The 13062-nt window shown below is 45.1% G+C and overlaps 2 protein-coding genes and 1 long non-coding RNA gene across 6 annotated transcripts in view; 1 reads left to right on the top strand and 2 right to left on the bottom strand.

Moving 5' to 3' along the window:
• Positions 1 to 8433, bottom strand: part of LOC8027230 (probable protein phosphatase 2C T23F11.1) — a 29478-nt gene extending 21045 nt beyond the window's left edge. The window contains exons 1-3 of one of the 3 annotated variants that reach the window (XM_029993753.4): positions 8079 to 8433; positions 6519 to 6626; positions 4495 to 4644 (exon numbers count right to left, since the gene is read on the bottom strand). In XM_029993753.4, the coding sequence (XP_029849613.2) occupies positions 4495 to 4644; positions 6519 to 6626; positions 8079 to 8166 (346 nt within the window). In that variant the 5' untranslated portion in view covers positions 8167 to 8433. Of the gene's footprint in view, positions 1 to 4494; positions 4645 to 6518; positions 6627 to 7410; positions 7541 to 8078 lie in introns of those variants that run through there. The other 2 variants (XM_002407591.5, XM_029993754.4) reach the window with 2 other exon arrangements.
• A 96-nt stretch (positions 8434 to 8529) lies between these two features.
• On the top strand, positions 8530 to 10906 carry LOC121046790. The gene is made up of 2 exons (XR_005798307.2): positions 8530 to 8880; positions 10773 to 10906. It is a non-coding gene; the product is annotated as an uncharacterized LOC121046790 (long non-coding RNA).
• Positions 10584 to 13062, bottom strand: part of LOC8027232 — a 49103-nt gene continuing 46624 nt past the window's right edge. For both annotated transcript variants that reach the window (XM_029993751.3, XM_029993752.3), the window contains exon 20: positions 10584 to 12567. In XM_029993751.3, the coding sequence (XP_029849611.2) occupies positions 12109 to 12567 (459 nt within the window). In that variant the 3' untranslated portion in view covers positions 10584 to 12108. The remainder of the gene's footprint in view (positions 12568 to 13062) is intronic.

The raw sequence follows: 13062 nt of genomic DNA, 5'->3' as shown, positions 1-13062 counted from the left end.
CGTGTCATTTAATTGCCTGACCAACTTCGCAGAATCTAGATATCACACCCTAACTTTTCTAAACTTGATTTTGTGAAAACAAGTGAGTCGTGAAAACGTTATTTGAAACTGAAACTGTGGAAAAACTTGAAAATCGGACTTCGAACTCTGAAAACTTGGATTAGAAAGAAATTCAAAATCTTCGAGGTTTTTTTTTTCTTTCTTTTTTTTTCTTTCTTTTTTTTTAATTTAGCGTTAAAAGAGAATCGAAACCTTCGAACTTTTCGAACTTTATGCAAAAAGAAATTCGAAATCTTCGAATTTTTCGAACTTCATGTCTATAAAAATTCGAAGCGTTCGAAGTTTTCGAATCTTTTTTACAAAGAATTTCGAAATCTTCGAATTTATCGAACCTGAAGTAAAAATATATTCGAAATATTCAAATTCGAAATTTTAGAAACCGTGAAAGCTTCGAAATTTTCGAATTCGAAACTCCGCTGTGGTCAAAAGTTGCGAATTTTTCGAAATCGAACCTCGGTCAGTACGAAAATATCGAAATTTTTCGAAATCGAACCTCAGTTCGCTTTGCAAATATCGAAACCTTTCGAAATCGAACCTGGGGTGGTTCGCGACATCCCTAGAATCCGCTACAAATTCTTATGTTTTGGGTAAAAATACTGCAGGTCGCGAACGCAGCTGAATCGTATTTCACGGTGCAATATACACGCAGGACCAACTCGTGTGGAATTGAGATCGTGCGCGCAGATTGCAGACAAAAACGCGGGAATCCGCTACAAACTTTATGTCACGGGAACGGATACCACGAATCGCAGACGCAGCAGATTCGCATTTCACGGTGAAACATACATGCGGGAACAACTCGCGTGTTACGAGAGCCGATATCGCGCGCGCATATTGCGGACAACAGCGCGGACCCACTATGAACTCGCTTGTCAGGCGCGAGTTCATTTGCATGGTTGATGCGATTCCCGTCGGACCTTGCTTGACGTCCAAAGGGTATCGGGGGTAAGCGATGTTTCGGAATTTTTATGTTAGATATTTAGCCAAAAAAAAGGATGGGCGATCACTCAAAGGCGGGCGTTCTTTCGGAACTTTACAGTAGGGCAACTGAGGTAGGTGACGCTTGGACTGTGTACTCGTTGCACGGGAACAAGGCAGTGGATGATTTTCAGTGTTGCCGTCGCCTCGAGCGGCAAGTTTCGGTTTTGTTGACTGCGCCCCAAACAAAACTTTGAGGCGTCGATATCTTTAAAACTACGTACAATACCAAGAAAAAAATTACACGTTGTGATTCAGGGACGCTGACTTCGCTAAAAAAGCAGTTGTAATCCCAAAATCTAAACTATGGACCGGAGTGGCCCTTGAATCATTTTTTTTTCTTTCTGTGGAAGGTGCTTATGCGAGATAATTAATAAGGGGCATAAATATGTTCAGTGTTGTTTTTGTATGCGTTTTATACTTTTTTTATGTATGATCTGATCTATTGTTATTATGGCAACTATAGAAATTTAGTTTTTCGTAATTAAACTCTATGTTAACGTTTTCCTAAGCAGTATGTGTATCAATGCTTTTTTTACCTTGTGTTGTTCTTGCTGCACTGTAACAGTAATCAATGTTTGTGTCTGATTGAAGATTGTATACTTCATCATATGTTGGTATTTTGTCTGGTTTTGTTATCACCACTCCTGTAATGACATGATTCCGGGTCAACAGTATTTGCGAATAAATAAAAATAAATAAATAAAATAATCATTAACCTTGAAACTGAAAAACCTAAGTGTCATAAAAAGCTTATAAATCATCCTAAAGCTTTCATTTATACCTTACTGGATTTCGCAGACCTTTCAGCTTACCGAGATATGTTCATTTTCTGATTTCAGTATTTCAATTTATCTTAATCCTTTCCATACCTTTGCCAAAGAGAACTTTCAATATTAACCAAACTGATTAGGCTATATCAAAACCAAGTACATATTTTTAGTCAGACTGCAAAGGCAGATAAGACACGTAAATTTCATTCCAATTGGATCACAAGTTATATATAAAAAAAAAAAAGCTTTAGAGGCGGTGTTGCTCCTTCATGGGCAATGTCTTTAGCAGGCGATTTATTCAGCACGTCGTCCGACGGACCGCGTTTACTACTTGTTTGTTTTGTTGTTTAGTAGTGAACTCTTCACGCAGTAACGGTTAGCTTTGGCATAGTATGTCGCTTGCCAATTCCCTTTTCACGATTTGCAACTGCGAACGCCGATTTTGGTATGAGCGAAAGCAACGAATCACACAGCCAATTTTAAGGAAAAAAACAACCACACCAAAATAAACAACGAAATCCATAGAGGCGAGAGTTGAGACAAAAAGTGGCACCAACGGTTGCACGGTTTCCCAAATACACTACCGTCAAGATACAACACCCAAGAGATGACAAACTTTGGTTTCCAATGACAAATGGATGGATGTTAATGGCTATGCCCTTTGCAGCGGGCAGTAGCTTGCGCCACCCAGCCCAAGTCTATAAAGACTTTGGTCCGGCCACTGTTGCCGATCGGCCAACAAATCTAAAATCCGCCACAGTCCCGGACAAGGTGCGAACTACAGGAAATCTCTCGAACACCCCGCTTCTTGCACGTGCTCGCTGCTTCTCACTCTGCCTTGGCTGCGCATGCACGCTCGAGGCTCACGAGAGACACCGAAGCGTTGTCCAAGGTAGGAAGCCGGAGACGGGGCAACTGAACCTCCTCCCTGTCATTCTCATCCTGCCGGTGACTGTGTTTGGTGACGCTTGGACTGTGTACTCGTTGCACGGGAACAAGGCAGTGGATGATTTTCAGTGTTGCCGTCGCCTCGAGCGGCAAGTTTCGGTTTTGTTGACTGCGCCCCAAACAAAACTTTGAGGCGTCGATATCTTTAAAACTACGTACAATACCAAGAAAAAAATTACACGTTGTGATTCAGGGACGCTGACTTCGCTAAAAAAGCAGTTGTAATCCCAAAATCTAAACTATGGACCGGAGTGGCCCTTGAATCATTTTTTTTTCTTTCTGTGGAAGGTGCTTATGCGAGATAATTAATAAGGGGCATAAATATGTTCAGTGTTGTTTTTGTATGCGTTTTATACTTTTTTTATGTATGATCTGATCTATTGTTATTATGGCAACTATAGAAATTTAGTTTTTCGTAATTAAACTCTATGTTAACGTTTTCCTAAGCAGTATGTGTATCAATGCTTTTTTTACCTTGTGTTGTTCTTGCTGCACTGTAACAGTAATCAATGTTTGTGTCTGATTGAAGATTGTATACTTCATCATATGTTGGTATTTTGTCTGGTTTTGTTATCACCACTCCTGTAATGACATGATTCCGGGTCAACAGTATTTGCGAATAAATAAAAATAAATAAATAAAATAATCATTAACCTTGAAACTGAAAAACCTAAGTGTCATAAAAAGCTTATAAATCATCCTAAAGCTTTCATTTATACCTTACTGGATTTCGCAGACCTTTCAGCTTACCGAGATATGTTCATTTTCTGATTTCAGTATTTCAATTTATCTTAATCCTTTCCATACCTTTGCCAAAGAGAACTTTCAATATTAACCAAACTGATTAGGCTATATCAAAACCAAGTACATATTTTTAGTCAGACTGCAAAGGCAGATAAGACACGTAAATTTCATTCCAATTGGATCACAAGTTATATATAAAAAAAAAAAAGCTTTAGAGGCGGTGTTGCTCCTTCATGAGCAATGTCTTTAGCAGGCGATTTATTCAGCACGTCGTCCGACGGACCGCGTTTACTACTTGTTTGTTTTGTTGTTTAGTAGTGAACTCTTCACGCAGTAACGGTTAGCTTTGGCATAGTATGTCGCTTGCCAATTCCCTTTTCACGATTTGCAACTGCGAACGCCGATTTTGGTATGAGCGAAAGCAACGAATCACACAGCCAATTTTAAGGAAAAAAACAACCACACCAAAATAAACAACGAAATCCATAGAGGCGAGAGTTGAGACAAAAAGTGGCACCAACGGTTGCACGGTTTCCCAAATACACTACCGTCAAGATACAACACCCAAGAGATGACAAACTTTGGTTTCCAATGACAAATGGATGGATGTTAATGGCTATGCCCTTTGCAGCGGGCAGTAGCTTGCGCCACCCAGCCCAAGTCTATAAAGACTTTGGTCCGGCCACTGTTGCCGATCGGCCAACAAATCTAAAATCCGCCACAGTCCCGGACAAGGTGCGAACTACAGGAAATCTCTCGAACACCCCGCTTCTTGCACGTGCTCGCTGCTTCTCACTCTGCCTTGGCTGCGCATGCACGCTCGAGGCTCACGAGAGACACCGAAGCGTTGTCCAAGGTAGGAAGCCGGAGACGGGGCAACTGAACCTCCTCCCTGTCATTCTCATCCTGCCGGTGACTGTGTTTGTCCGCACGGTTCGGAAGCGGTAGCCATACCGGTTTCTAGAGGTAGTCTTGCGAAAGGGCCACTCACGGTACGACGGCTGCATGACGATCTTGCGGTGCACATGGCTCCCGGCGTACTGCGCCACCTTGGCGCCGCCGTGGCCGTCGTAGACCGCAAAGAAGGCGGCGTCTTTGTCCTCCGTCAAGCTCAGCAGATGGGTGTGGGCATCCTCCATGTCTGAGGCGAGCCGTGTCAAGGCGGACGTCATCGGAGGAGAGACCACTTTAAACGGAACACAGACTGGGAAGAGCGGTGGTTTTTTGGGACTGGAGTAAAACCGTGTACCCTGGTTGACCGGGCACCCTTAACCGCAGTTAAATGTGACCGAGGTCAGACTGGACTGCCGTTAAGGGCGTCCGACGGGCACCCTAAACTGCAGTTACGCTTGAGTATGGTTAGCAGTTACTGCCAACTGTACCCTAATTACCCGGGCACCCTTAACCGCAGTTCAGTCTGAATTCGGTTACGCTTTCCTGCAGTTAAGGGTGCTCGTGTAACTAGAGTACGAGACAGCATTCTACCCGTCTCGCAGTTTGAACCGAAAAAGGTCAGTATTTTAGAGTGGCATGGCACAGCTGATGGGCATTGGGGTGGGGGTCGTCGTCGTGACACTTTGCGATGCATATTGTCATCGAGTTGTCAGCTATATTTGGGATAGCCCCATGTTACAGGGCAAACCCAAAGATAGTGTTTTGAGAGTTAAACTTTTGTTTTCCTTTGTGATTGGACTTTCTGTGCCACGCTGGCAAAAAGACATGCAAAAAAAAAGACTTTACACAATCTCGGACTGACTGAAGCGCGACAAAAGGAAAGGTAAATTTTGATGTGCAAGAACAGTCACAAAAAAAAAATAAAAAAATTCTTGAAATAAAAACCAAAAGTGATTGCTTAAGTTTAATAAAGTAAAAACCAAAACTGCCAAGTCCTAGCAATCTGCAAAGCGACAGCTTAAAAATACAGCTCTAGGAGAGGGAACAGAAGGTGCCATGGTCAACTGCTACCAGACTACATTCACCTCTAATAATAAAACATTGCACAAAAACACGAAGACAAGCAAAAGGAGTACACAAGACGAGCGTTGTCCTGAATACTCCTTTCACACGTGTTCCGTGTTTATAAGCATTGTTTTATCATTACCACTCGTTTGTTATTATTCCTGTTTTGTTATCATTATTTCACCCAGATTGCCGATTTAATTCCATTCACCTCTAAGCTGAGGCCGGCGAAAGCAGCATATTAGTTGCCCAAACGATTACTTGTTTGCCATATTATTTCATCTTCACTGCACCCTACCCTATGCATTCAAGTAAGCACAGTGAGCGTGACCGCATGATGCAAGGCCAACAGCTAATTGGTTCAACAAGCATGTACTGTCCACTACCCTTTTAGTTTTGCGGTGACCGAAAGACAGTCAGTATGGCTGTTGACCAAGAAAGAAAACCTTGAGCAGCACCTGCTACCAAACGATTAGACACGGGCGCTGTCACAGTTTGACAAGGCGCCCGGACGCTCGTGCGCTATACAAGGTTTGACGAACGTGGCCGCGGTATGTCTCAAAGTCGCGAGAATTCAGCATTAAAAATGGCATCCATCCAACCAAACTACCATTACATCTGAATCAATAAAAAAAAATCCATATGCAGAGAATGAGGCACCAAACGGGACAAGTGCTGTTACAATACTTTGTTTCATCTTCAGATGGACCAAAATAGATGCTAGAAGCCACTGGAGCCAATTCAATGCCACGCGAGTGTCATGTGACCTTCAGGATAGGAGCAGCAACACGCAGGGCGTGTAGCCCCGCAATATATTCGCAATGCTCGATTGGCTGGGACAGCTTGCAGCATCTGCTGCAGTCACTCATAAGGCGCAGTGAAATTTAAACGTCCTCTAGGCCGACCCTTGTACTGGTCGTACGGGGGAGGACATTGATCCAACATTCCTCCGTGCACGAACCGCCAGCTTTAACCTGGTCGTTCAGAGACGTAACCAGTGACTAGAGGTGGCACGTAACAGCTCAAACCGTGTATTGGCTGCACAGGAAAGGATACTGATACGCCATCCCTGCATGCACGACGCGCCAACTTTGACCTGGTCGTTCATGCAACTCGACGTTTCCTTCGCCGTCACCGGCTCGGAAAGTGTCTGACCCATAGTGCCTGAAATAAACAATGCAGACGTCAAACAGTGTCAAAAGGCAAGGATCCCATCAAAAGTACTGATGCACAGCTGCGCAATGTCGGATAACAGTGAATTCCATTTGCAGGTGTTGGTAGGTTGTACGTACAGGATTAACGGTGTAAGCGGCAAGCAAAGCTTTAGGACGCAGTACAGTGCAAAGACTATGCAACGTGGTTCAACCGCTGCTTAAGATTTACAGCGAAAAATCGGTTCGTTAAACGCCAACAAGTGATGAAGATAGGGCATGAAAACAATGAACTCTTGACAATGTTTCTTTAGCAACCTTTGTTGAGGTCACTGTGTTCTCGTCGAAAGCCTAAGACTCCTGTCAGGCCGTCATTTCAATTTGGATGCAATGTCAGCCAGCTGGCCAATTATTGATTGACTTGGCTTTCGTGGCATGAAAAGATATCAGATGGCACTCTAAGCAGCTCAGAATATCAAACTGCCAAGTAAACCACAGACTGATTTTTACTTAATCATAATTGATGTGTCGGTATGCAATGGTTCAAACTTCTGCTGCGATTGTTACTACACGCGGCAAACAGAAGTCACCCATTAAATGTCACAGGTTCAAAACACATTGAGTCATAGTGCTGCGACCAAAAGATGTAAGCAATATGTTTTGACGCCCCCCCCCCCCCCCCCCCACCAAAACAAAAAACAAAAAAAACTGCGTCGATTGTTTTTTGCCGTTTTTGGTGCGTGGCGGAGAACGCGTTTCCTCCCAGCAATCGCTTCCCAGAAAAAGAGAAAACGCACCGCGTACCGCTACCGCAAGCGACAGGTCACAGAATCTCGTCTTTGCGCCGCGAACAACCCATCCGACGTCGAAACCAAGTGCCACGATTCCTCGATTCGCGTTCGCCCGTAAAGTTGCCGCTGCGCGGAGTTCCCCTTATCGGTGAGCACCCCTCCTACCACAAGAGCGCTACGATTGAAACCGAAATCGACACAGCCACCCCGCCGATTGCACGGAAGACTGCAACGGACGGTAGATGGTTGCGAAAGACGCACTGTACACACCTCACTCGGCGTTTAACCGGTTCCCCCCAACCGATCACCGCTGCAGTGAGCCCGTGTTTACGTATCGACGACGAAAAGGGCCGTCGATATCCGCTCCGCTGTGCGACCGTTGAAATCCGCTTAAGCCTACTGCCGTTCCAAGGCGGAAAACGAGAATATCGGCAGCTCGCTGCTGCCAAACGATTAGAACAAAACATTCCGGTAGGACTCGGGGGCCAAGCTTGTACGATGAATCAGGGTTGAGGCGAGCTACGATGTGCAAGGGGCAGGGGACATGCAAATTTGTACGTTCGTTTTCGTTCGCCTCCGCTCTCGGTTGGGCAATGTCGTAGTACCCACCTAAAGTGTCGCTCAGAAACACGAACGGGTAGGGTTTCTAAAATAAAAAAAGGGGTGATATTTACATTGCGAGAAAGGGAAGAGCAAGCGTCTAGCGGCTCTGAATAAACGATAGAGGCGATACACGCAATATGCCACCGGCCAGGGATACATCACCAAACACACTACTCACCGACTTTGGGTAGCGCGGATTCCCAACCGACCGTTTCCTTCGAGCCGAGCGACAGCGGCTCGCGTTGCTTTTTCCAATTTAGCACGGAATCATTTCTCGTCCGTCGTCTTTCGGGCGGTGCGCGTGGTTTCACGTCGCGAATTTTACGGGCTAAAAACTCAAGGGGTGGGGGGGGCTAAATATTTTTTTGTTTTGTTTTTTTCATTTAACTCTTCGAAGGGAGCGAAGGAAGCGAGCGATTCATTCGCGCAAATTTTCTGTCCCTTTCCGTTCACGCGATAGTTAACGCGAATTCCTGTAGGGGCGCCTCCTTCCGCTCTGTCGCAAGAACAAAACAAGTCGTCATTAAGACAATTAATATAAGTATTAAAAAATGCTATTAACAGAAAATTTTCTGAGCTACCCTTGTCAGCTACAATTTGCAGGGGCTACATCGGCTACATTTTCAAAGTTAGGCTGGTTAGGCTTGCTAGACGGAAACGAATCCATTACAATCCAATCGAGATACAACCTTCGTGCTGCGTGCGAATGCTGCGAGTTTGACGCTTTCTTCGTGATCTAAGTTAATTATATTCCAATGAAGCCGCCGCCGAGTGGTCCAAAACTAAGCATAATATTGGGTGGATTTGTTGCCATTCTAGGAGCTGCGTTGTACCCCATCGCGATACATCCATACCTGCACTCCGACGAGTACAGTAAGTCGACCTCAGCAGCTTGGCAAACGGCGAAGGCTACTGACCCAGTGAGCCAATCGACGCATCAGAGGGAGACCTTTAGCACAACGAGTGCTGGAGAGGAGCGACCCCTTCTCCAGCGGTCGCTCTGCTAAGTGGAAAGAGATGTGAAGAGTTTCCCCCGAACTCTTCCCCGAGGAGATTTCCGAGATCGCCTAAATATAGCAATAACTCACTCTGCTTTGCTCTAAGCATCCTAGAAATTCCTAAATCAGGACGATATGCAACCAATTTCCCTATTAAAATATTTTTCGCCCACAATGTGCTAAGGAACGAAAGCGATGGCTGTAGCAAGGTCGCACAATGCTGGTGGAATGGTGCCATCACGTACGTGCTTGGCAACTTGGTTAATTCTGATAGCCGTCGTGGATGCCACTGACGACTGCCACCAGTGATCCGAGAAGTAAGTGGGTAAGTGCAATGAAAGTTTCTAAAACCACCCAACATTACGCATAGCAACTGGATACTGCCAAAGTGGGATTTTGCATAACACGAGTAATGTTTGAAAATAAGGCTTTCAAGCGGACCATGCAATGGATCTCCCTTCGTCGTGCAATTCTTGACGGGGCGTCAGGGCTGCCCTCATTGTTCTCTTTGCGCAGCACAGCCGACGGGAAGTCCCGACTTCTCTCTCATTGCACCAGGAGAGGGGAAAAGGATTTTTCCATAGCACCGACGACAGCCCACAAGCTTGAAATCTCTGCAAAGTGTTGTGATAAAACTGTCGCTTTAAAAACTAATCAAAGATTGCACGCAGTACACCGAGGTCGTCTCGGGCAACGGGACGAGCGTGTTTCGAAATCAGGACCACTGTCAGCCAATAGCAAGCACAGGATCCACGCGTCTCCAACCGGTGGACCTGCAGAGTGACATCTCGATTGCGTGCGGCTCATCACCTGAACACCCGGACTTCGGCGAGTTTTTTTAGTGTGTTGTACTCGCGGATGATGACGGATCGCATAGCATGCTTGGAAGTCACCCACATCACAGACAGAATCTGCGCAATGAAAACCGACGACTCGACGCAGCAAGCGCGCACTCGAGCAGATCACCGAACACATCACTCTCGCGGAAGACAAAAAAACACGAAACATAATACATTGTTTTTTAAACAAATATTGCCGTAATATGCTGCCTCTCTGCAAAAAAATTAACATCTGTCTCGTACTCTTATTATCTACAAAAGCATACACATTTTGTAATAACACAGTGTTTGCAATTCCACGAAATGTCATGTTTTCATTGATCCTTGATTGCCTTTTTCGTAGGAATTGAGGAATTTCTACGATGCTCACATCCCGCAGAGTGAGTTATTGCCGTATTTATGCGATCCCGGAAACCTCCTCGGGGCTCCTTTAACTTGTCACCAACCATAGTTGCGCGTAGTGCTGGCAAAGCCACGAGCAGAAGAAAGCCGCTTCTGTACGAACCTTGAGCGGCGGGTTAATCTTCGAGGCGGACAAAAGCGACGTTTGGGGGACACAAGAGGGAAAGGGTGAGAGGGAAGTTCCTCCTCTCCCTCTTCTCCAACTGCTTGGGCTTTGCTTTTTCTCCTTTACCCTAGGTAAGGGCTGCCATGTACCTTGCCTCTGTCGCTCCGATTGGCTCGAGGGAGGCTGTATCGTTCGCTCTTTGCCAAGTTACGGTGAAACAAAGCGTAGCTGTTACATTGAAGTAAAACTTGACTCTTTATTTTTAGAGCAAATACAGAAAAAAACGAGAAAAGACATCGACCAGGAATCTGTGCAGCCAGGAGGTAACAGAGTTGTGACACAGTCATTTGTCTGTACTAGAAGGACTGTTTGCAAGTCCTTCCCAACGTTCAAGGGTTCTTACACCAAACTTTCTTTCAGGTATGAAAGTGTGGTCGGACCCCTTCAGCAGGAAATGAAAGGATGCAAGACTGTCGTCTAGTAGCTTTAGGGGAGCCATGAATATGTATATACAAAATACAAAAATGTATTAAAACCTCCGTAGGAACGACATACGTATGCTTTGTGAAGTGTTGTATATGTGTGTGAATCTCTCGAAGTTGTTCAAAACATGCCGTTCACTGAAAATGGAACATCCACCACAGAATAGGATAAATGCTCTTTTAGCATTGTCAATGGTTGTGCAGAGCTGACTAGATTATATTATCAAGGCAGGCATTACGGCCACAAATCCGTATCAATGTTTTCAAATAGTCGAACTTCAAAACCGACATCACATTTGCCAAAGCTGTCATTGAAACATGATATAAAAAAGAAAGTAAAAACAATGCTAATTTTCGTTACAAGTGAGGCAATCTTTACGTTTGTACTTATACAAACTTGCATCATAGAAACCAATAAGATCTAAGTGCAAAACAAAACAAAAAGATTTAACTGACATCGCTTGGCACCAGTCACTGCAGATAAGCGACGGTTGTCATGCGCTCACAACTACACATAAAATAAAGTCAGGACAAAAGGATTCCATAAAAAACTCAAGTCTAGTGGTCTCTCGAATATTTTAATTCGACCGTCGGAAATAGCAACTGACCAAGTATGCCGTGACAAAACGGACACACTATAATCTGTTGCAGGTTACAAAAACAGGACAAATTAAATCGCCCAGTGTGGCCAGGGGCTGATTCAGAGGGGGGGTCCGGATGTCCTGACCCCCCTTTTGAATTCTGCATATGTACAGATTTAGGGCGTGGAAACCGGAAAGGGGGGGGGGGGGGGGGGTCTTAAAGATATGATACGCTGACCAACACCTGACCCCTCCCCCCTCAAGAAATACCTGCGTCCGCCCCTGATTGTGGCAAACAGAGAGCCTTCTAGGAGGCACTTGTCTTACTTTTCTCAACTTGCAACCGACTATATGCGGATAGAAAGTTGTCTGCTTCTTGCACAGGAGTTGCGGTGACGTCAGAATGACGCTGAGCTTAAATCGGCTTTGATTGGAAGGATAGTGGGTAGACCTCTATGCTAGATGCCTTGAGGTCTACCCACTTTTTTTTTCAATCAGTCAATGACAGCTCGGCACTCTGATATCACCACAATTCCTGTGCAAGAAGCAGACGAACTTGCACTACGCATAGAGTCGTTATTTTAATTCAACAATAAATCTACTCAATAAGACGGCATGAAATAGAATAACCATAGAACCTAGAACTACATCCCTGAGGCAAGTAAAACAAACTATACACGCCCGGCACAAGTCTCAGTCGGTATCCAAGTCCATGGGCGGACTACTTTCGGGTGACGCGGCCTTGTCGTCGCGGTTCGCGATGACGGGTTTGCGGTACGGCTTTCTCGTTTCCTTCGAAGGCGGACTTGCCAAGGTCGGAACGGGCGCCAGCGCCGTGTACCGCTCCAACAGCGCGATTCGCGCGCGGATCTGCTTCGACCTTAGGTCTGCCGCTGAGCCCGGCTCGACACTCTTCCTTCCCGAGAGGTCTAGTCCGTCGTTTGCGACCGCCGGAGTCCGCGGTTGCTGCTGGAAGACCGGTTGTTTCAGAGGTGCCGGAGCTGTCTTCGCTGTAGCCTGCTGCCATGGCAGTCTGTTGGGCGTCGTCTCGTAGGTGTAAAACGTCTTCAGCACGGCGTTGGGGGTCGTGGGAGGGGTCGGCGTCGGAGTTTGGAAGCGTTTGAGTGCCGCTGTCAAGAAGTTGCTCGGGTCCTTTTAGAAAAGACAGGAAAGAGAAGGTGTGTTGAAAAACATTTTATAAAAGTAAGAAAGACAAAACAGTCTAAGAAGCAAAAATTACACGCACGTTAATTTAACCAAACGCGATGAAATTAAGTAGCTTTACAGGAATGTTGTTAGTAGTGATGGGCCAAACTTTTGCCGAATCAAGAATTTGGCGCCGAATCTTAGGATTCGGCAAAGCCGAATTTTTGCCAAACTTTTCTAAATATTTGGAAACATACATTGTTGCCAGACCTAAAAGTCGATGCAGCAGGGTTGAAGGTTAGGCTAGTTGGTAGCAGTTCATGATAAAATAGAAAGCACGCAAAAAACAAGGATGAAAAAGAGAGTACACATACAACAGACAGGTGCTTGAAAGTTGATATTTCATTTGTTTCAGGCGAAAAAAGATTTGAGGTTTTTTTTAAATGCATTATGAGTTTTTTTTTTTTTATGACAGAGTTATTTCTAAATAAGGTGATATTC

Source organism: Ixodes scapularis, unplaced genomic scaffold, assembly GCF_016920785.2.
Source record: "Ixodes scapularis isolate PalLabHiFi unplaced genomic scaffold, ASM1692078v2 PGA_scaffold13__105_contigs__length_92229423, whole genome shotgun sequence".
Lineage (NCBI taxonomy): Eukaryota > Metazoa > Arthropoda > Arachnida > Ixodida > Ixodidae > Ixodes > Ixodes scapularis.
The sequence above is the reverse complement of the archived record's forward strand: the minus strand, read 5'-3'. Positions and strand labels throughout refer to the sequence as shown.